We start from the raw sequence: 24543 nt of genomic DNA on the forward strand, positions 1-24543 counted from the left end.
GTCATAATCCTATGATCCTGAAATTAAAATAACTACTCAACTTTGTTAATTTTTTAACTTAATGGTATACTGTATTTTATTGCAACTTGGTTTTTTGCCATAAGAGAAAGCCATAGAAGTCTTCCCATGTAATAGAATGATAAATGCTACATAGTATTCCATAGTATAGATGTATAATTCCCTATCGCTAGTAATTATTTTTCCCAACATTATATGAAACTGAGGGTTCTAGAGGGGAGGGGGGTGGGAGGATGGGTTAGCCTGGTGATGGGTATTAAAGAGGGCACATTCTGCATGGAGCACTGGGTGTTATGCACAAACAATGAATCATGGAACACTACATCAAAAACTAATGATGTAATGTATGGGGATTAACATAACATAGTAAAAAAATACAGCAAAGTTAAAATAACTATACACTTAATACCCATATATGCAGTAGTTTCTATAATTAAATTATTTTTCTATATTTACTTTTGTCACATATCTAACCATCCATCAATCCATTTTTAAATGCATTTTGAAGTAATTGGTGACATCTGTACATTCATCACTTCAGCCTGCATATCAATAAGTATTGTTTAATATTTAATATAATATTTAGGTTTTTTTTCTTTTGCAGTAAAATTTAAATTCAATGAAATAAAATAATCTTTTTTTTTTTTTTTAAAGATTTTATTTATTTATTTGACAGAGAGAAAGATAGCGGGAGCAGGAACACAAGCAGGGGGAGTGGGAGAGGGAGAAGCAGGCTTCCTGCCGAGCAGGGAGCCCAATGCGGGGCTCGATCCCAGGACCCTGGGATCATGACCTGAGCCGAAGGCAGACACTTAACGACTGAGCCACCCAGGCGCCCCTAAAATAATCTTAAGCGGTATATTTAAGTGGCATTATTACCACTCAACAAATTTTTTACAAATGCATATGCCTGTATAACCTAGACCCTTATCAAGATATAGGACATTATCAAAACCTTAAAAGTTCTCTGGGGCGCCTGGGTGGCTCAGTCGATTAAGCGTCTGCCTTCAGCTCAGGTCATGATCCCAGGGTCTTGGGATCGAGTCCTGTATCGGGCTCCCTGCTCAGCGGGGAGCCTGCTTCTCCCTCTCCCTCTGCCTGCTGCTCTGTCTACTTGTGCTCTCTCTCTCTCAAAAATAAATAAAATCTTAAAAAAAAAAAAAAAAAAAGAACCTTAAAAGTTCTCTCATGCCCCTTCCCAGGAAATTCCTGCCCCCACACCTGAGGGACTATCATTGTTCTAAATTTGTTCTATTATAGATCAGTTCTGCCTCTTATAAAACTTTATGCACTGGAAACAAAGGACCTGTACTGGTTTATGTAAGGCTTTTTTTTCCTCAACACAATATTTTTGAGATATATCTACGTTTAATCAGTGATTTTGTTCCCTTTTATTATTTTATTCAATTGTATGAATACACCACAATTTGTTTACTCATTCTCCTGTTGATAGACAACTGGGCTATTTCTAGGTTTTGGCTATTAGATAAAGATGTTATAACATTCTTCTACAAACACAGGATTTTTTGTGCAACACTTTCATTTTTCTTGGGTATAGAAAGGAACAGAATTAGGAGCGCCTGGGTGGGGCTCAGTCAGTTAAGCTCAGGTCATGGTCTCAGGGTTGTGGGATTGAGCCCGAGTTGGGCTCTGCACTGGGCATGGAGCCTGCTTAAAATTCTCTCTCTCCCTCTCTCCCTCTCTCCCTCCCAGTCCCTCCTCTCGCTCTCTAAAAACAAAACAAAACAAAACAAACAAACAAACAAAACCCCAGAATTAATGAATTAATGGATCATAGGGTAGATAAATGTTTAGTTTTCTAAAGAACTACCAGACCTCTCCCCAATGTAGTAGTACCACTGTACACTCCAACAACAAAATATGAGAGTTCCAGTTGCTCCATATCTCTACCTACACTTGGTCATTTTAGCTTCAGCCTTTCTATTGTTTGTGCACTAATATCTCATTCCAGTTTTCATTGGCATTTCCCCAATGACAAATGATATTGAGCACTTTTTAATGTGCTAACTGGTCATTTGTATGCCTTTCTTTGTGATGTCTTTTAAATTCTTTTGCTCATTTTTTAATAAGGTTGTTTGTCTTTTTAATTTTTAATTGTAGTTATTTATATATTCTAAATACAAGCCCCTTGTTAGAGAAACTTTTTGCAAATATTTTCTCCCTGTCTTTAGTTTGTCTATTCATTTTCTTAATGTCCTTAGATGATGAGTATTCATTAATTTTTTTTCTTTTATGGCTAATATTTTCTGTGTCCTATGAAATCATTGCCTAAATGACAAAGGTACTTTCTTCTAGAAGCTTTATGGTTTTAGCTTTTATATTTAGAATTATTTTCTGTGTATGCTGTGTAGGAACAGCTGAAGTTCATTTTTCCCCCATATGTATATCCAGTTCTTCCAGCATCATTTGTTGAAAGACATTTCTTTCTCGCACTAGATTGCTTTGGCACCTTTGCTGAAAATCAAATGATTATATAATCATGGGTCTATTGCTGGGTTTTCTTGGTTTTCCACGGATGAATTTGATTCTTTGTTTCATTTTGTTTTTATTTTAGTATAATTAACATACAATGTTATATTAGTTTCAGGTGTATAATGATTCAACAATTCTATATATTACTCAGTGATCATCACAACTGACTCTTACACCACTACTACATTATATTAGTTTCCTTAGGGTGCTGTAATGAAGTACCGCAAACTATGTGGCTTGAAACAACAAAAATTTATTCTCTCACAGTTTTGGAGGCTAGAAGTCTGAAATCAAGGTGCTGGCAGGGTTATCCTCCCTCTGAAAGCTCTAGGCAAGAATCTTTCCATGCCTCTTCCTAGTTTCGGTAGCTACTAGCAATTCTTGGGGTTCCTTTGCTTTTAGAAGCTTTCCAACAAATAGTAGCTACTATTATGATAATGATACATATTTTCCCCTCTGCCTTTTTTAACATTTTACTACAGTTAAATGACTAAATATGTGACAAGACTTAGTTACCTTTCCCTGACTTTCCTAATTTCTCCTTCCTCTGTGACTCCATGGTCACACACACAAACCTGTACTACAGCACTTATGAGAGGAACTTATTCACATGTTTGTTTCCTCTCCTTCAATCTGTGAAACCCTGCAACAGCAGGGACTGTATCTCTGACATCTTGTATTCCAGCACCAAGCATAGTATTTAGTACTCACTATTATTTGCTGAATAAAGAGTTAATCAAAATAAAACATTTTACCTTGAAAGTATCCCTGAAAAATAGAAGGCCTAAGGACATCTAAAGAAACTACAGCTCAAAGGAGGTAGAGCAATTTCCCACACTGACACTTAGTGACATAAATTAAGACTAGATGCCAGGGCTTTGCTTGCCAGGTTTTAGAGAATGGAGCACTGCCCAAGAAACTGGAAGACTACAGTCAGAGGCGCAGATCTGCATTTACTCTCTCTGTATTAACAAAAATTCCTGAATTCTTTATTTCCTCATCTATAATAAGGATAATTCTAACTCTGTTTAACTTACAGAGTTATGAAGGCTCAGATGTAACAGTGTTTTATGAATTCTAAAGCCCCACATACAAATGCAAAATAATAATAGTAATAATCTAATGAGCCAGTAATTCACGACCTTTCTGGAGCCTCCCTCTTCCTTCATCACCCCCACATCAATTAACTGCCAAGTCCTACTGACTGATCCAGGAGGAACTTAGATATTCATTACCTCCTCTTAATCACGACTACTAAGCTACCCTGACTCAGCCCTTCGTGCAATCTCCCCCAGAGTGCTACAATAATCTAACTGCTGCCCCACTGCTGGCCCACCTTGTTTCTGCACAAGTACACCCTGGTGTGTCCCTGTTCCACTTGAAAGCTTTCAATGGCTTTTTATTGCCTTTACAATACAGTATAACTCTTTGAACTAATAACCAATTATCTGGCCTTAGATGCTTGTCTAGTCTTCCTTAGCACATATACACACCACCTTCTGTGCATTTTACATACTAGGCAACTCAGCAATTTACTCTTCTTGAGTACCTACCTGTGCTGCCACAGATACAATTTGTGCTACACCTACAATATCTTTCCTACTCAACTATAAAACTTACCTAACCTTTTGATGTCTTGTTCAAACAACATGTTGCTTCAAAGTCTATTCAAACTGATTTGCCAGCTAGAAGGTAACTTTACCTCTTGCAATTTATCTGTACTTTTTTTCACAAGACACTTAAGACTTTCTTCTTTATATTGTAGTTATTTATGGATATGCCTACTAGTGCTTACTAGAAGTTCCTTTAAGATAAGATTTATGGGGGCACCTGGGTGGCTCAGTTAGGCATCTGCCTTCGGCTCAGGTCATGATCGCAGGGTCCTGGGATGGAGCCCCATGTCGGGCTCCCTGCTCAACAGGAAGTCTGTTTCTCCCTCTCCCTCTGCCCACGCATGCATGCGTGCTCTCTCTCTCTCTCTCAAATAAATAAATAAATAAATACTAAAAAAAAAAAGATTTATGTTGATTCACTATGCCTAGAACATTGATATTCATATGTAACATTCTCAATAAAAATATCTGTTCAATTAACTGAAATTTTCTATCATAGGTAATTTTACAAAGCTCATCCTCTTCCTCCTCTCTACTGCCTATGAGAATCTCCACTGCTTAGGGCAAATACTAGAGTTTCTTTCCTTCTTTCTTTGCCTTGTTTTTTTCTTTTTAAGGAAAAGTAAATTAAACTGTATATGGAGTGAGCTTTCTATAATATACCTAAAACTTAATGGGGCTACCTCTAGAGATCCCAAGTCTGAGAGACAGGTTCATATTTCAAAAATTAAAAAGAGGGGCATATAGGTGGCAGTTAGTTAAGCAGCAGAATCTTTGGTTTCGCTCAAGTTGTGATCTCGGGGTCATGAGATCGAGCCCTGTGTCGGGCTCTGTGCTCAGCATGGAGTCTGCTTGGGACTCTCTCCCTATCCCTCTCTCCCTCCCCCCCCGCACACCCTCTTTCTCTCTCTAAAAATAAATAAATCTTTAAAAAAATTAAAAAGAAATAACATAAGTCAGAATTATCAAGATCTTTCAGATCCACTTATTCTTCAGGCATGTCTTTAGACTACAAAATTAAATGTTAGCAAGAAAAAAGCCAATTATAGCACTAAATTATGTAAGGGTAAAAAAATCAACTGGAGAAGGTGAATGTTTCTAACATTTATTTGTGCGTGACTCAGGCTGACACTTTGAAGAGAAGAATGTGACAGCTTACAAGAAAACAAACTCACTCACTCCCCCTTAATTTCGGAAGGCTCATGCAAGTCTGACAGGCCAACCACAGGGTGATCTCTCATGTGTATCATCCATGACAATTACAGCTTCAATAAAAATGTTCCCCAAATTTTAATAAAGCCCTACTGGTTTTCAGGAAATAGCTAGCCTAACATTTTCATATTTAAGAAAGTATATTTCAGAAATCAGTGAATTATTTTGTGCACCTATTTAAGACCATCTAAAATTGTTATCTTAAGGCAGCAAAAGAGGTACAAAATGAATGTTGTGGAGGAGAACAAGGTGATATGAAAGGGTGAGTGCTAACAAGGGTCAGTGCTGGTGGCACAGGGAAAAGAGCTGCACTGAGAAGCCACCCTGCCTCTCTATCATCTTTGCTTTGGTTTGGTTTTCCTCTTTAAACAGCTATTAAGAATTCCCCTATGAATTTTCAAAGTGCTATGACTAAATCTGGGGAGCACTGATAAAAATCACAGCTCATTATAAGCATTTGAAATGATTTAAGGATAATGCAAAAGAGGCTTCAAAGTATTTATCTTGTAACTTACACTGGAAATAATCTGTTATTAATTTGATAGTTATTTAATATGGGGTAAATCAGGCTGCTATAGGCACTTCCTCTTCTTCCCCATCATTGGTTGTCAGCAAAAGAAGGAAAAAAAGGAAAAAGAGTGCTAAGCAGTGGAATCTCCTTTTATTCCAAATCTCCAAGCCCACAGCCAAGCTCGTATTAGACAGTATTATAGGCAAGAGAAATCAGGAAGGAGGTGAGAAAGGGCTCTCCCAGAGGGTCCTCACAATTCCATTTCTAGCCTCTCCCAATCACTGTTTTGTTGCTCATGACACAACTCTGCACTATTTTCTCTCTTCATTCAGAAAACCAGCCACCATTGCCTTAAAATTCACAGGTTTTGTAGATGGAAATTTCACCATCATGTACTCCTAAATTGAAATAATTAACAACTAATCTGGGAAACACCAATTTAGGAAGAGTATCTTCATCCAGTTCTTAAACTACGCCTCTAATCAACAACTGCCACAATATCTCCTACACAAATTTCATTAGATTATACATGAATAAAATTGTGTAGGTTTATGAAACATGAAGGAAGCTCTTCTCTAAACAGTATTTACTGATAATGACAATCTTTTTTCATGCTAATAATAAAATGCACAGATTATTCTTACCTTAGGACAAAGCATAATAACGCATCCTCATTATCCTCTGTCTCCAAAGAAGTATTTACTTCTCAATACTGTTATGGTAAATGATTATCCTTTAGGGAACAATCCCACACTAGCACAAGATGCTCTGATAGGTCTTTTTCATCTCTCACTCCTATTACCGTATGACTACATGGCCATATCCATCAATCACGTTAGCAAACACCACCAAACCACGACGCTATTACATACAAGCCAACAGATATTTTCAATACCATAGAGTCACACTGTTATCCATCTTTTATAGCCAGGCAATCAAACTGAACATGACAAGATTTCAGAGAAACAGCTAATGGTAATGTAAGTTTTCTAGTCCTGGAAGCAAGATGAACTTAATTCATTCAAGAAATGTAAGTGAGTAGTAACTTCAATTTTTTACTATAATTTATACTTTTAAATTTAATGAGAATATTTTTGAACTATAAGAAATACTTCAAAATTACTTATTTTTAGTAACTTTTTTTTTTTTTAAGATTTTATTTATTTATTTGGCAGACAGAGAGAGACAGTGAGAGAGGGAACACAAGCAGGGAGAGTGGGAGAGGGGGAAGCAGGCTTCCCACAGAGCAGGGAGCCCGATGCGGGGCTCAATCCCAGGACCCTGGGATCATGACATGAGCCGAAGGCAGACTCTTAACGACTGAGCCACTCAGGTGTCCCTAGTTTTAAGTAACTTTTAAGATAGTTCAGACAGCTTCTCACACACCACTAGAAAAATAATTTGCCATATAAACCAAGTAATGTGCATACATATATATTATAGTGCTTAATTCTTAATTTAATTCTTAAATTATACAGCATGAATTAAAAATCAATATTATTAGTCCAAGCTTCACTCTTATTAACAAGGCTAAACACACATATTTTTCCCAAAAAGGTTTGAGGGCACCCCCTGGTGGCAGATTCTTTGGAGGAAAAAATTATGTTAAGTAGTAGAAAACAAATGCTATTACAATGAAAATATCTTTTTTTTTTTTAAGATTTTATTTATTTATTTGACAGAGAGCGACACAGTGAGAGAGGGAACACAAGCAGGGGGAGTGGGAGAGGGAGAAGCAGGCTCCCCGCTGAGCAGGGAGCCGGATGCGGGACTAGATCCCAGGACCCTGGGATCATGACCTGAGCCGAAGGCAGACGCTTTTAACAACTGAGCCACCCAGGTGCCCCACAATGAAAATATCTTTTTAAAAAACTGACCAGACTCTACTCAACAACTTAGTTATTTCAGGGAATATCCAATGTAGAAAAAAATTCAAAATGTGATCAAAGACTGTTAAGAAATCTCTGAAGCTCCCTATGAAAAAATCTGACAACCAGTGGCTTCCAGGTAGCAAGACCAGCAAGATGTCCATCACAGAAGGAACCTGAGAGATGACCCCGTCCAGTACAGAAGAAACCTTTCTAGCCACCAGCCACATGTATTGACTAAGCATTTGAAATGTGGCCAGTGTGACTGAGCAACTGAGTTTCATATTTTATTTCACTTTACTTTTTTAATTTTATTTATTTATTTGACAGAGAGAGCGAGAGAGGGAACACAAGCAGGGGGAGTGGGAGAGGGAGAAGCAGGCTTCCCACCGAGCAGGGAGCCCAATGTAGGGCTTGATCCCAGGACCTTGGGATCATGACCTGAGCCGAAGGCAGACGCTTAACGACTGAGCCACCCAGGTGCCCCTTTATTTCACTTTAAACGGCCACATATGGCTTTGGCTACTGTTTGGACAATACAGATCCAGTCCTATTTGCTACTGTTATTCCATTGCGGAGAAAGTCACCAGAGCAATCCAAGGAAGAAAAGTTTCCAGATATATGTAGAACTGGACGGTACAAATACATATGACTAAATCTATACCTTTTTGTTTGGGGATTTTTAAGTGCAACTATTTTAATTCAACTGCACTGAGCTACTTTGGGTAACTGCAATTCATTTTAGAATACAAATGAGTTTGAAAATGGTCAGATATTCCTTTTGAAATAATTTTGGCTTTATAGTCTATATAAAACTGAAGATTTGTGACAACTGGTATAGCATTTAGCTGCAACAAATAAAATAGATTAAGAGTTCAGGCTCAATTATCACCTGGGGCATTCATTCTTTTCTTACATGTAGAGAATAAGAAGGTAAATGGGTCCTTGGACTGTGGATTAGCTGAGCTCAGGAATCCAAGAAAGAGAACAGCCCAGGAGGCCCTGCCTCTACTTTGTACTTAACTCTAGTAGTATGTTGCTATTTAGTTCAAGCACCTATTGAGCACTCACTTTGTCTGGGACATCATATTGAGTACTGCGAGCAATAAAGACAGACAACGCAAGGTCTCTGTTCTCTAGAAATTCACTACCTTTTAGGGTAAAAATGTCATATAAACAACCATAAGGGTTGTGTGTGCTGACCGCACTTTTTCTGATACCAACTACCAATCTCAAATGGTCAAGTATCACTTTACACAAATAATTCCTAAATCTTCCATTAAGAAACTGTGGTTTAAGACCCACATTTGTGTGTTAATCTACTCTTCTTGAATATCTTGAATTTAGTTCAAGAAACATTTACTGAGCACCAGCAATAAGCTAGAAAACACTAAGATGCCCTAGAGAAGTTCAGGCTCATGAAGGGCGCAGACACTTTGTAGACAGATCAGGTGTTATGCGACAAGTTCATGGAAGTACTACTGTGAGCACAGAGACGAGTTTTTGGTAGATAAAAATACTTTCCTCTCTGGGAAGAGAGGAAAGAGTTCTTGGAGGAGATAAAGACTGCTGAGTCTGGACAGGTGGATTAAGAGCAAGCCAACAGCATGCCAAGGAATCACAAGCAACAGTCATTAGAATATCAGGTTTGGAGCAGTGAAGTGGCAAGAAATGATGCTGGAGAAGTGGCAAAGGCAAGGCCATGGAACATCATAAATATCACCCAGGAGAGTTGAAAATAGATGAGGTGCCACATAAGGTTTGAAGATATATGCTTCAGAGAGCTGTGTGTGAGCAGCATGAAGGATGGATTTGAAGGGAGCAACACTGAACATGGGGGTCAGCTGGATGACTGGTGCAATATACCATCTGAGTCATAAAGACGGCATGGATTAGACAAGTATAGTAGAAATAGAGGTGAGGCTCAAGAAGTGCTTAGGAAGTAAAATTATGGTGTCTTAATATAAGAAGCTGACAGAGAAAAAGAGCTGAAGATAAAGATCTGAATGTGCCCAGCATTAAGTGGTATTTAAAGCTCTTGGCACTAGGTTAAGTGATAGGGACATAACAAAGAACAAATCAAATCATAGCCTCCTTCAAGGAAGGCTAAGGGAGATGAACAAGGAAAAAGTCCATAACAGAAGTAACAGGGGCAGTAAAGATGGGCAAGTGTTAATCAGGCCTCTGGGAGAAGGGTGAGGCCAGAAAAGATAAGAGTGACATCTGTATCCTAAAGTATAATTCTATTTTGGACTTGCTGAATTTAAGGAATGGAATAAAACTAGCTTTTCCTTTGAGATAACAAGAAAGAGATGAATAAATAATATTGAAAACCTAAAATAAAGGAACTGAAAAAATTTACCTTTTAGATGTCTCTGAGGTGTGAAGTAGGAACAGATGGACAGTAGAGTGCACGTGAAGATTAGAAAACACTGCGAAGGTTCAGAACCAAAGAGTAATGAGGAAAAATATATATAAGACAGCAAAAAAGAACCAAAGGCCAAGTTAAGATTCAATAACAGGGACTCTCAGTAAGGCCTATCAAAAAAATTTATGATTTATTTCCTGCTTTCCTCCCTCCTTCCTTCCCTTCCTTTTTTTTCAGTAAAGAGGAAAGGAAACAGGTAGCCAGATGCTATCAGAGTTGAAAACGAGCAGATACTAAAGATCAATGAGAATCAGATGAAAAAACAGACTCCAGGTACCAGGCTGGGCAGGAAGAGAAAGGCAGGAGAGAGCCAACAGACTACAACTGTTTTGCAAGGTGTGTTCCATGGAATACCAGCTATAAGGGAAATCATAAGTTATTATACAGAAAAGGGTCCTATTTGTAAATAAGTTTGGGAAAAAATGTTTAATTAACCAAAACTAAGCAGGTTTCTTTACTCTAAGACTCCTCAGAACTATTCCCAGTAGGAGGGTAGATTATACAGCACATTAACTTGACCATTCAATCCTTTATTTACAAAGTATGTGAGCAACATAACATGGGAAACAGCGGCCCAGAAGAAAAGAGATAGAAGCAGCAGACTTAAAAACAGAGTACAGCAGGAATATGTGAATTGAAGACTAGGAGGCTATGATAAGAGAGTAGTTCAGAACTCATGACTTCAGTGAAGGAATTGGCCCTGGGGATAACCAGGTCCAAATTGTGACCATACATGGTCATATAGGTTAACACAGTAGTGGGTCTCACATATAGACTCCAGTCAGACCAATACTAGTTGATGACTAGTGTCATCCACATGAATATCAACCAAAGTTGCTCAAGTTGACATCAATAACAGGGCTTAGAAGGAAAGAGGTGTCAAAGACGGGCAGATAACAAGGAAAGAGGAGACATAACCAGATGGCAAAGGATTCAAGGAAACAAAGGCTGTTGGACATTGGTATGTGACCTCCCAAAGTCAGGGTGCCCGATGCCAGATCTGAGGCCACAGGCCACTAAAGCCACCTTTTCCCAGAGAATTTGTCTTAGCTTCTCTTCTACCTATAATTCAAATCTTTGAACTTACTGGGCCCCCCTAGCTTTATTCAACTGGTGTCTATGATGATTCTATTCTGCCCCTTTCCCTAAGCATTTCTAGCTGACCTTATGTTTGGGTGGTATGTCTGACTCAGCTCCTCTCTAAGTGGTAAGTCAAGGCTGGCTCTGATAGCATGCGCCACAGGGCACAGATGAAAAAGGAGACCCACGCCAGCCCAGGTCTACAAGCATCACCCTGGGCTTTCACAGATCTAGGACAGGGTTAAACAATTCAACAATGTAGTGGGGTTCAGCACTGGGGGCTGAGGAGAAAAACAACTCCTTCTCTTCAGAGAAGGAAAAACTGCCACTCAGAAAAGCTCCTTCAGCTAAGATAAAAAGTTGAGGGACAGCTACTATTCAAGATGTTTGAAAATAAATGGTAGAGTAGTGCAGTCGTTCTCAAACTTTTATATACATCAGAATTAACTGAGGGCTTGTAAAAACACAGATGGCTGGGCCTCGCCCCAGCAGTTTCTAATTCAGTAGGTCTAGGGTGGGGCAGAATTTACACTTTTAACAAGTTCCCAAGTGATGCTGTCTGCTGGATCAGGGACCGTACCTTGAGAACCACTACAGTAGAGTAGGGTTTCTTGATCTTGGCTCTACTGACCTTTTGGGGTAGATAATTCTGTTATGGGGAGTGTCATCCTGTTCACTGTAAGATGTTAAGTGGCATCCACTGCCTCTATCTACCAGAGGCCAGTAGCACCCCCCCTCCCAGTTGTGAGAACCAAAAATGTCTCCCGGTATTGCCAAATGTCCCCTGGGAAGCAGAATCACTCTTGAATGAGAGCTACCACAACCAACTATAGTAGTTAAGAGCTGAAATTGGAGTGAGGGGCTCCTGGGTTGAAATCCTGGCTTTATCACTTGAGCAAGTTACTTAACCTCCCTAAGCTTTGGTTTTCAGTTCTTTATTTGTAAAATGGAAATGTTAATGTTGTTTACCTAATGGGTAGCTGTGATAATTAAGTGAGATAAAACATACCACTTACACCATACTTAGTACATAGTAAAGCTCCCAAATACAAGGACTGCCACCGTCGCTACCACAGATAACCAAACAGGATATTACAGCAAACACCAAGGAGATCAAGTAGACAGGGGACCTTGGAGAAAGGGTTAAGTTTGGGAGGAGATAGGGCTAAGCCCAGAATGGGTAAAAGTTTGCAAGTGAACTGAAGCTGAAAGTCTGTAACTTAAGCTATCTAAGCTGTCGGCTAGAAGGAAAGGATTATAAAGGAAGACAGATGTCAACTATGGGGAAAGAGGTTGAGTATTGGCTGCTCAACCAGTGAGCTGTGATGTAAGCACTTCTAATATTCCATTCCCAATGAAGATGCCTTTGTGCTACAGACTGAATGCTTGTGTCTTCCCTAAATTCATATGTTGAAACCTATTCCTGCAATGTGATGGTATTTGGATGTGGAAATTTAGGGAGGTTATTCAAGTCATGAGGGTGAAGACATCTTGAATGGGATCAGTGCCTTTATAAAAGAGACCTTAGAGAGCTCCTTTGCTCCTTCTGCTTTGTGAGGACATAGCAAGAAGACAGCCATCTACGAATCAGGAAGCACAGTCTCACCAAACACCAAATCTGCCAACACTTTGATCTAGGACTTGAGAGCCTCCAGAACTATGAGAAATAAATTTCTGTTTGCTTATAAGCCACCCAGTCTATTGTATTGTTACTAGCAGCCTGAATGGACTAAACCACCTTGTTTACCTCTGAGCTGGGCTTCCCAGGACTGAGGTGGATTGCACCAACGGCATCCCTTGGGACTTCATTTGAAAATATTCTATATTTCACTATGCTGGAAATAGTTCTTGTCGCAGAAAGTGTCTTTTTACAGTGCTTTTCAAGTAATCAAAGAGCATCTGAGGCAACAAGGTACTATGCCACTAAGCTTACTAAAAAATTTTTTAACACTATAAAGAATAATCGCTCAGACAGTTTAGAACCTGAATGCCTCGTGCAGTTAATCATTACCTGTCATTGCCATAGCAATAAGTTATGGGTATGTACCTTTCACAAATAGTACCAACAGTAAAATATGGAAAAGATTATTAGCTCAGTCCTCATTAGATGCAGCTACGATGCTACACTGGCACTAATGAAGTACTCCCTGCATCAGGAGGACAATGGACCCATTTAGCCTTCATTACCAAGCTTACTGCATTGTTGTTACAGACTACACATTGAAACAGTTTATAAATTTGAAAAACAGATTTACATTCTGTTTTTATTTCCTTTTATCTTCAGATATTATATACCACAAAATCTTTCTGGTTGCTAAATATGGGATCTTATATATAAATAGAAGTGTTAGCAGCTTACCTAAAAGAAACACAGTAGGAGCATAAGAAGAGTATATGTAAATTAATTAGCAGGAATTAATAAATCAAGGCATTACGGTCAACTGAATAAAAACAAAACAAAAAACACTTCAAACTAGTTGATAGAAATATAAATCATGAAAAAGATTAAAACACAGAATTATTATCACCACTCTAACAGAGTAAATTTCTGGATAATAAAATCAATGCCACAGCAACATTTAAAAGTAATGGCTTCCATAGCTATTTGAACCAAATGATTAAGGTTGGAGTTACAGGACACTAATGTACTAGCTTTATTTCCTTATTGGAATAAAGAAGAAATTCCACTGAATGGATTTTCACTTTTGGGTATCTATACTTTCCATCCTCCTTGTCCTCTACATACATAAATACAACACAGACAGTGTTTCACAAACACAAAATAACACTAACTTCATCAATGACCCAGTGCATGGAGGGCTCAACTAAGACTGATCACCCATAATAACTCAACAAGTTTATAAAGCAAGGTGCCTAGTTCCAACTGGAGCAATCAGTCCTATGGAATATGTGCTATTTAAAATAAATCATGAATCTGATACTCTCAACATATGCTCTGATCCAAAAGCATACCTTAACCAAACTAGGGGGAAAAGTCCATGAGTCTAAAATTTAATATTTTAGTGACTATGATTAGCTCTCTTTTGGCTCCTACAGTTCTCATGAATTAAATTAAGTCAAAAGCTGTAAAGCAATGCAGACCTTATTGTTTGTAGAGACTGTGAGTCACCAGGGGAAGAAGTCCAAAAAGGCTAAATTTCCACTGAACTCCAAATCAGAGGTTTGAAAGCTAGAGAAATAAAGACATTAGCTGTAGTCTTATGAAACATTCAAGGCTGCTTTCATTTGATTAGGAATTTGCTACAGACTCTTTGTGACAAATATAACAAGGACACTTTAAATCTTTTAAGCTTAGAAGAAAGATCCAGAAAACAGATTAGCTATGAAGAATTGCATTTAGAATCGGAAGCTAACGAGTAATGTGTTTATATACATTCAGAAACTTACTTCTGCATTACCAAAAAAAAAAAAAAGAAAAGAAAGAAAAAGGCTATTGTGGCTGCAATCTTTACTGGTTATTGGTTAGGAAAATTGCTCTGATTTGAAATAGTGATTACAACAACCTGTTGCCTTATATCACCATTTCCCAAACTACTCTAGAAAACACTAATGTTCCATGATATGTTTATAGAGATGGGGGTGGGGGGGCGGCACTGTGGAGAGAGAAAAAAGAAAAAAAATCCTAATATTTTTGTTCTAAAATTTTTAACAGAGAAAAAAATACTAAGCACATCTGACATAGTTATTATTAGATAGGCTGCCCTTAATAGTATGTCATGCCCCAGAAAGCCAGGCAGTCCACAAGATACCACTTATACACAAATGTATTGATATTTAAGTGATACATAAACATGCTACTATTATGTTTTAGGCTATTTAATGAGAAATGATTTATGCTATGATTTTCACCTAATAATTTTAACATACTTTAACTTTTTAATCACAATTTCTTCCAGTCATAACATTATACGTGTAAGATGAACTTTTTCTATAATCTATTTTAATACAAGCTTATATCTTTTCTAATGTTATGTCAATAATTATCATTTTTAAAGTTCCCAATAATTATAATTTTAATGTAGTGTTCACATGAGTTCAAAATACTATTTTAGTTAAACACAGGTATAACAGTATATCCCTCAATTTTGGAGACAATACATTCTGATGTAATTGTCTTTAAATTTAATTACTTATGAAGAACTCTGAAGGAAAAGGCATAATTTGCTCCACTTAGTTTGCATCCTTCAAAACTCAATATGACTCCCATTTACCTTTTAAAGTTAAGTAGCACATTAAAAAATGCAAGTTCATTACTGATGGATTTACACACCCTCATTTATGGGGAAAAAGGCTTTACACCCAGCCTTTCTCTGACAAGTCATAGGATATCAGCTGATAGGATAACACATATACAGTATTTTAATAACTACAGCAAAAGTAAAAGATGCACAGTCTCTGAGTTGTAATAAAGAATTTATTGCATATGTATGAGGTATAGACTTCATGCTGTATTTACTAAAAAACAACAACAACAACAACGACAAAAACCTGTGGCTTTCAAAGAGGAATATATTACTAGTCTAATCACAGTAACAAAACCTTTCTACTTTAAAGTGTTTTTCCATTTTTTATTTGTAAATTCTTCATTCCTGTACTCCTATCTCTCACTCTCTTTTAGCAGTCACAGATGTAATAATAATAAAAATAATAAAAACCCCTCATTTTGTTATTTATGGCAGCCTTTATAAACCAACGGAAGCGAGGAAATAAGAGGCCTAGTCATTCTTATCTTTTCTATTCCAGACATAAAACTAAACATGGAAATGAAAATAAAATAGTCACTAAAAACTTTAGGTTTCCTTTCAACAACTAATCCATTTGCTGAAAAAGTTTGCTACATAAGTCAGTTTTAGAATTTGAACTTCTTTATACTGAATAAATTAACATTCACATTTATTGTGAAGTATATATTCAAAATGTACACAAAATACATATGTATAGTCTAATGAATATTTATAAAGCAAACATCCATTTTTTACTACCACCCAAGTCCAGACACAGAAGCCAGGATCACAGAAACAGAAGTAATCTCTCTTAAACATACCACAGGAGCTTTAATGTGGCATGTGAATTACAAAGTTAACTCACTGAGAAGGAAAAGAAATAGTGCCACATGTGTTGTAATATGGAACTATTTAAAACATCTCTAAAATGCATTAATAGAGGACCTTTTTAAATATATAGGACATTTTGTAAAACTTTCCTGTGAAAAAAATGCAAGTCATAACAATCCATTTAGAATACAAATTATAGAAGTGCCTGAATTTAATTTTGTGGAACACCACACAGGAGGTGTTCCACAAGACGATTTGTTCCTAGCACTTCCAACATCTGACAATGACGAAGACCAATATTAGCACTCAAGACGCAAAAACACTAAATAATGGCCATTTCAACTCACTAGCATCTAAATATTTAAGTATAAATTACAAAATAACAGATCTCTGTGATCTTTGCTGGGTTCTGGCAAAAGTAAAAACTCCCTTTCATCTCAAATTAATTATGCTCACAAAGCAGGATTAACAGGATTCTGGGTTTCTTACTTCTTGCACTAGATACTAGTGTATAGATAAAACTATACCATGGAATGACACTAAATGACTGTGGATATTAACACCTCCTGTTCTGAAGGTTTCGTTACAAAATCTAATACACACAGAATTAGCCAAAGCAAGGTTTTTTTTTTTTTTAATTTTTATTTATTTATTTTACAGAGAGAGAGACAGCGAGAGAGGGAACACAAGCAGGGGGAGTGGGAGAGGGAGAAGCAGACTTCCTGCCGAGCAGGGAGCCCAATGTGGGGCTCGATCCCAGGACCCCGGGATCATGACCCGAGCCGAAGGCAGACGCTTAAGCAACTGAGCCACCTAGGCGCCCCAAAGCAAGGTTTTAAGGAGATAAATTTTAATAAATTTTAACAGCCCCCAAATAAACTTAACTTCTGCAGTTAAAATATTAAGTTGATATGATGTTAAACTTAAACTTCATTTTTTTTCTTAGCAAAGCAAGGCATGCAGAGTTCAATGTGACATTTAAGTAAACAATTTCCAAATACTGCTAATAAGCAACATTTAAGAACGCTTTTTAAAGTACTCCTACTCTAAAATGTGGACATAGATAATGCAAAGCAAATATAATTCATTTATAATTTAAAAGCTAGCTAAACAATTGTTTCCCTTGTACTAAAGATCTCTTTTCCTCCTCCAATCCCACTAACACATATGTCTTTAACCACTACAAGCCTGGGCAATGTTATCCTTGTGGGCTGTGATGTAGTAAAGATCTATATTAATATCCTTGGAGATCTGATGGACAGAAAAACACACAACTGTTTTAAACACCCAAGGACTTCTGTTAAGTACACTGATGACAATGGAATAGCAAAGAGTCACAGGGAAAAACACCCCTGAATCTCTAGATATGCTTTATACAAACAGATGTCCTTAAATCTCTAACACTGGAATAGCTGAGCAAATGATGTATCAGTTTGATGGAATATTATATAAGCATTAAGATTAAAGATGATAAAACTATGTAACACAACTTTCTAATATAACCTAAAACATCTTAAATATACTTTTATATCTAGATATAACTGTAAAATACTACATATAAGTGCAAAGACTTGAAGAAAATAAGAAATGAGTATTTGGTACAGTTATAGGGACTCCTCCAACCATCTGTATGTTTACAAAGTAAATAAAAATCAGAAGGTCAAAAATGCAATGCCTCCTCTCTCTAAAGAACTATAAAACTATCATCAGCACCTTGGTAATCACCTCATATTTATGGTCTACACTAAGCACACCAAAACTTGCTATATATTACCCTTCTGGGCAAGGTCACCTGATAAAAGGGAAACAAGGTCCTGTCTGAGTAGTTTCATTAAGAAGAGAGAGAAAAAATGACTACTTTACCTCATAGCAAGGTGACAGGTATTTTAACCAATGGCATGTTTTACTGCCATTGTCAAGTGTCAAATTTAACATTACTTTTTACCAAAATTAACAACTGTATCCAATTTAAACCCAGAAAATTACAAAATGCAAATAGACCATGTATAAATTACAATTTAAGTGACAAAGATGGTATTAGTTTGGTCAACTTTGCATGAAAAATTATATCTCTGTAAGAGTAAGAGATATATAGATTCAAGGATATTCTGATACAGACATAAGCCTTCTATTACTTTATGCCTGCCACTGAGCATCATATGGATCAAAAGCTTGATAAAGGAACTCTGAAATTACTGGTCCTATCTCAAAATACAAAATTGGTTTGGATTCTATTAATATGATTATAAAAATTACCCTCCACAACTAACTCCTTGAAGAAATTAATAAGCTGACCCTAAAATTCACATGGAAATGCAAAAGATCCACAACGGCCAAGACAAACTAGAAAAAGAACAAAGTTGGAGGATTCACACTTCCCAGTTTAAAACTTACTTCAAAGTTTAGTAATCAAGACTGTGTGATAGTGGCATAAAGACAGACATCTAGATCAATAGAACAGAACTGAGGAGGCCAGATAAAATTTTATGGTCAAATGGTTTTTGAAAAAATGTCAAGAAAAGTCAATAGGGATAGAAGAGTCTTTTCAACAAATGGTTTGGAAACAACCAGATACCCACTACAAAATAATGAAATCAGATATCTACCTTGTACAGTATATGAAAATTAACACAAAATGGATACTCAGCTGCAAAACAATAAAAGGGGGCCCCTAATTCATACCATATACGTAAATTAACATAAAATGGATCATGGTATAAGAGCTAAAACCATAAAATTCTTAGAAACAAACAAAGGAGTAAATCTTTCTGACCTCAGATTAGCTTCTTAGATATGACAACAAAAATAGAAACAAAAGAAAAAAATAAATTAGAATTTATTGAAATTAAAAATTTTTGTGCTTCAAAGGATACCACTAAGAAAATGAAAAGACAACCTATAAAATAGGAGAAAATATCTACAAATCATATATATGATAAGGAACTTATGACTTAAAGGACAGTCACAACTCAGTAAAAAAAAAAAAATGTTTTAAAGGGCAAAGGATTTGAATGGATATTTCTCAAAATAAGATACAGAAATGGTCAAAAGCCATGTGAAAAGATGTTCAACATCATTAGTCATTAGAGAAATGCAAATCAAACCACAATGATACTTCTTCACACCAACTAGAATGGCTAAAATCAAAAGGACACACATTAACAAGCAAGGATGTGGAGAAACTGGAATCCTTTTGCAATGCTGGTAGGACTGTAAAATAAGGCAGCCACTTTGATAAATAGTTTTGACAGTTCCTTAAAATATAAAATAACAAGTTACCACATAACCTAGCAATTCCTAGGTATATATTCAAGGGAGTGAAAAAATAGGCCCACACAAAAACCTATACGTGAATGTTCACAGCAACACTAATAGTAATGGCCAAAAAGTGGAAACATCCCAAATAGCCATCAACTGATGAATGGATAAACAACATGTGGCATACCCATACAATGGATTATTATTCAGCCATAAAAAGGTATAAAGTATTAACATATGCTACAACACAGATGAACCTTGTAACATTGTGCTAAGTGAAAGAAGTCAGTGCATTTAACAGGCTATTTGCATATTTCCTTTAACTATTTCTCCTCTACACCTTTTACACTCAACCACCCAAATACTATGTCCTCTATAATATCTGCCCCACGATCCCCTTCCAGGACCCACTAGACTCTATTAAACCATTTCTTCCACTCTGACTAATTATTATAGTCATCTATGGACATGTTCAGGGCTCCCTGCTTTCTGATAAGACTGTCAATCAATTCTGTATCTTTAATAAAACAGTGGCTTATATATAAGGGTGTTCAGTGTTCTTAAGGGATAAACATCATTACAATAAAAAGAACACAGGCTCTAAGTCCGACTCTTGATCTGAGCTCAGGTCTTGATCTCAGGGTTGTGAGTTCAAGCCCTGCATTGAGCTCCACACTGGAGGTGGAGCCTACTTAAAAAAAAAAAACAAAAACGTGGAATTTGGAATTTAAAGTCTAAGAGTCCTGGGACGCCTGGGTGGCTCAGTTGGTTAAGCGACTGCCTTCGGCTCAGGTCATGATCCTGGAGTCCCGGGATCGAGTCCCGCATCAGGCTCCCTGCTCGGCAGGGAGTCTGCTTCTCCCTCTGACCCTCCTCCCTCTCATGCTCTCTGTCTCTCATTCTCTCTCTCTCAAATAAATAAATAAAATCTTTAAAAAAAAAAAAAAAATAAAGTCTAAGAGTCCTTCATGTATTCAATGAATGGTTACTGGTCACCTATTTTGTACTTGAACTGAATTGAACTCAAATCTAGATCTCCCAATACCTCATTGGTGAACTCATTCAATATTTGTGTAACGTTGAGCAAGTTACTTAAGCTTTCTCTAAATCTACCTTCCTCTCTAAATTGTGCTATCTACCCTTCACAAAAGTTTGAGGATTGGGGCACCTGGGTGGCTCAGTCAGCTAAGCGGCTGCCTTTGGCTCAGGTCATGATCCCAGGGTCCTGGGATCAAGCCCCGCATCGGGCTCCTTGCTCAGCAGAGCCTGCTTTTCCTTCTCCCTCTCTCTCTGCCTGCCTGCCACTCCCCCTGCTTGTGCTCTCTCTCTATCTCTCTCTCTCTGTGTCAAATAAATAAAATCTTAAAAAAAAAAAGTGTTTGAGGATTAAATTCAATATTATATTCCTTTTTGTACATATGTCTTCAATAAATGCAATTTCCTTTTTCTTCCTTTCCTCAAAAGTAGCTGAACACATTTCTTTTGGTCTGTGAAAATATGTGGTAGATAGAGGATATACCCAGGAGAAAAATGATCTCAAACTTTAAAAGCAAGTTAATTTCAAATTTATATTATAAACTTCACGTTTTATTTGTAAAATTACCTGTTTATAGAGTCTGAGAAGTAATGTCATTTGAACTGGAGAGCTCTCATTCTCACAATGATACCACTATAGTTGCTAGAAAATTACTTTATCCTAACCAAAATTTGCTTTTCCAAGAGGCTTGAATGTCTTATAGGAACACTTTCTTAGGCAACAAATTTAGCAAATATAGTAAGCCCTTACCCTCTGCAGAAGATACTGTACAGGGTGCTTTATGTGTTAATTACACTTTCCAAATGAGATGTCACCTTTCTTTGAATTTCCATGCAAATTTTATTTATTATTTTTTTAAGCTTTTATTTATTTATTCGAGAGAGAGAGAGAGAGCTTGGGGGGAGGAGTAGAGGGAGAGGGACAAGCAGACACCACACTGAGCATGGAGCCCAAGGCAGGGCTCGATCTCAGGATCCCGAGACCATGACCTGAGTTGAAACCAAGAGTCGGAGGCTTAACCAACGGAGCCACCTAGGCACCCCTCTGTGCAATTTTTTTTTTCATGCAATTTTTAAATTTATCTTGTGGCACTCCCTCTTTGCCTTGCTTTTATTCTTCTAACACAACTATGAAACCAGTATTCTTACCCATTAAAATGGTATACTAAATTACTACAATTTCCTATGGAAGATTATTCTAGAGCATAAACCCCAGGCTATATTTTGTGCTCTTTGACCTAGCCATCTAATTTCTGGGAATCAAAGACACAATATTGAATTTGGGAAAACATATATGCATATATGCACATATATGTGTGTGTATACATATACATACACGTATATACATAAACGTGTTACTACAGTAGAAATAAGAACAGAGGAAAACTGGATGCAACCTAGATGTTTCTAGTCATGAAATATCATATAGCCATTAATAATGTTGATGATGGTACAAAAACTTAACAGGGCATTATGAGAGATTAAAGCAAAATTCAAAATTAGTTCCTAAAACATAAATATAACAGGAAATATTTCTCATAAAAATAAAGGACAATAATTATGTTATTGTGACAGATTTATGGTATTTTCTCAAAATTTTTAAACACATATTTTCATAAGTTAAAGAAATAAGCATACTTTTACCTTATCCCAGAAATCAACCAAAGCTGTAAAGTCCCATTTCTTAGAATATGCCACATTGTATTTCAGGATAGCATCCTATGGAAAAAGCATAAACAAAACCTCATGATATAGTCAAGTAAATTATCTATGAATACCCTTTCTCCTTTACGAACTACTTCCAGTAAACTTCTTAATCAGCATTAAGCTTCCTCCTACCATTAGCTACTCCATATCAGTAGCTATGAACAAACAGAATACACACTAATTTCTTATTCACTTAAGAAAAATGAGATTAGACAGGTCAAGCAATAGGAAAAAAATCATAACTCCAACGCTTGCATTATAAACAGAGGTGATACACTCAATGGACAAAAATTGGATCTTGGAGATAAAAAAAATTTAAATATCATAATGACTGTTGGCTATCAATAGGTTCACACTATACATGCAAATATACAGTGTATTTGCAGTATTAAAATTTCATGAGAAGAGTAAATTAGGGAAAAATGTCTAAAAAGGCTTCCCGGGAGAGATGGCAATAATGAAAAAAAGACTGAGAAACATTGCTCTAAGGCATAAAATGGTCTTTTTTCCTTTATTATCAGCTGTTTTTATAAGCTACATATAAATGGTTATCTTTCCCCAGCAGTTCATATAAACTATATATTTATGTAGAAAGAAAAGTGAAAATAGCACGCCATCTACTGGTGTGACATCTAACTGACTAGGCAGTACTTTATTCTTGGTTAACGGTGATAAAAACAAAACAGGCCCCAAAAGGAGTCAATTATGCTAAACCGTACTTCTCCAGAGACTTAACTTAATTACAGTTTCAGCCTCTCCCACAAATGGAATCTTAAACCAGTCAATGAGGAATCACCTGGTCAGCACTAGATAGTTCATGATAGAACTCTCCATCCCCTAAAGGAAAATGACTGCCACAACCAATCTTTTTCCTAGTACAACTTACTTGCTTCCAGTCCCTTCTGCCTATAAGTCTTTCATTTTGTACAGCATCCTAGAGTACCTTTCCATCTGCTAGATAAGGCCCTGCCTGATTCATAAATCATTGAATAAAGCCAGTAAGATCTTTAAAATTTACTCAGATGAATTTTATTTAATACCAGAGTGGGGTGTGCATAAGACAATCCATTAGTTATGCAGAAAGAAATATTATGGTTGATCCAGGTACAACACAAGAATTGAAAATCTGCATGTAACTTTTGACTCCCTCCAAAAACTTACCTACTAATAGCCCACCGTTGGCCAGAGCCTGATAACATAGTCAATTAACACATATTTTGTATGTTATATGTATTATATACTGCATTCTTATGATCAAGTAAGCTGCAGAAAAGAAAATATTAATAAAATTATAAGGAAAATACATTTACAGTACTGTATTATCCAAAAAAATCTGCACAGGAGACTGGTGCAGTTCAAACCTGTGTTGTTCAAGGGTCAATCATATTTATAATTATATTTTATCTCATCCTTTTAAATTTCTATTTTGGTTATATTTTATAATGTATATATTACTAAAGTAATACACATTGAATTTATAAGCAACTATTTATATTTATAATATACATCTCCAATTTTTCTACTGAAGGTGTATGTAAGTTGAAAAAACACTGTTAGATTACTTGACTAAGTTTTTAAAAATTAATACTCTGCCAAAAATTAATACTCAGCTGCCTGAAAAATACTTCATGCCATATAAACAAACACCAAGCACCTAGATTAAAAAGTAAACCAACAATATATATTTACTTGGAATCAGGGGATATCTAATCTCCTTCAAAACATCAATCATAAGATAATATGGCAAAAGGAGTTTATTTTTCTTACAGCCACATGCAAAATTTTCCATTAAGAAAAGATTTTAAGGATTTTTTTTCTAATTACTATTATCTGATTTCAGAACCTCATACAAAGTATTAAACAGCAATGTCTATCAACAGGTAAAAAGACAAACAATGCATACACTGCAACAAACTGCTGATACGCTCAACAACATGGATGAATCTCGAAAATTTTCATTCTGAGTCAAAGAAGCCAGACACACTAGCATACATACTATGTGATTCCATTCATGTAAAATGTAAACTAATCTATGGTTAAAAAAAAAAGAAAAAGAGAAAAGCAAATCAGTAGTTGCCTGGGGACAGCGCAGAAAGAGGAATCAACTACAGGAATAAGAGGAATCTTTGAAGGTGACAGAAATGTTCTGTACCTTGATTGTAGAGGGGGTTTCATGGGTATATGCAAATGTCAAAAATTATGAAATTACATACTTGAAAAGCATGCATTTTCTTACATGTAAATT

At 36.5% G+C, this 24543-nt stretch overlaps 1 protein-coding gene across 7 annotated transcripts in view; it reads right to left on the reverse strand.

Annotated features, from left to right (window-relative positions):
• PARG (poly(ADP-ribose) glycohydrolase) overlaps nt 1-24543 on the reverse strand; it is a 123872-nt gene that overhangs the window by 78720 nt on the left and 20609 nt on the right. For all 7 annotated transcript variants that reach the window (XM_032432317.1, XM_032432320.1, XM_032432316.1 and 4 more), the window contains one exon: nt 22236-22310. In XM_032432317.1, the coding sequence (XP_032288208.1) occupies nt 22236-22310 (75 nt within the window). The remainder of the gene's footprint in view (nt 1-22235; nt 22311-24543) is intronic.

This window comes from Phoca vitulina, unplaced genomic scaffold (genome assembly GCF_004348235.1).
Source record: "Phoca vitulina isolate PV1807 unplaced genomic scaffold, GSC_HSeal_1.0 scaffold48, whole genome shotgun sequence".
Classification (NCBI taxonomy): domain Eukaryota; kingdom Metazoa; phylum Chordata; class Mammalia; order Carnivora; family Phocidae; genus Phoca; species Phoca vitulina.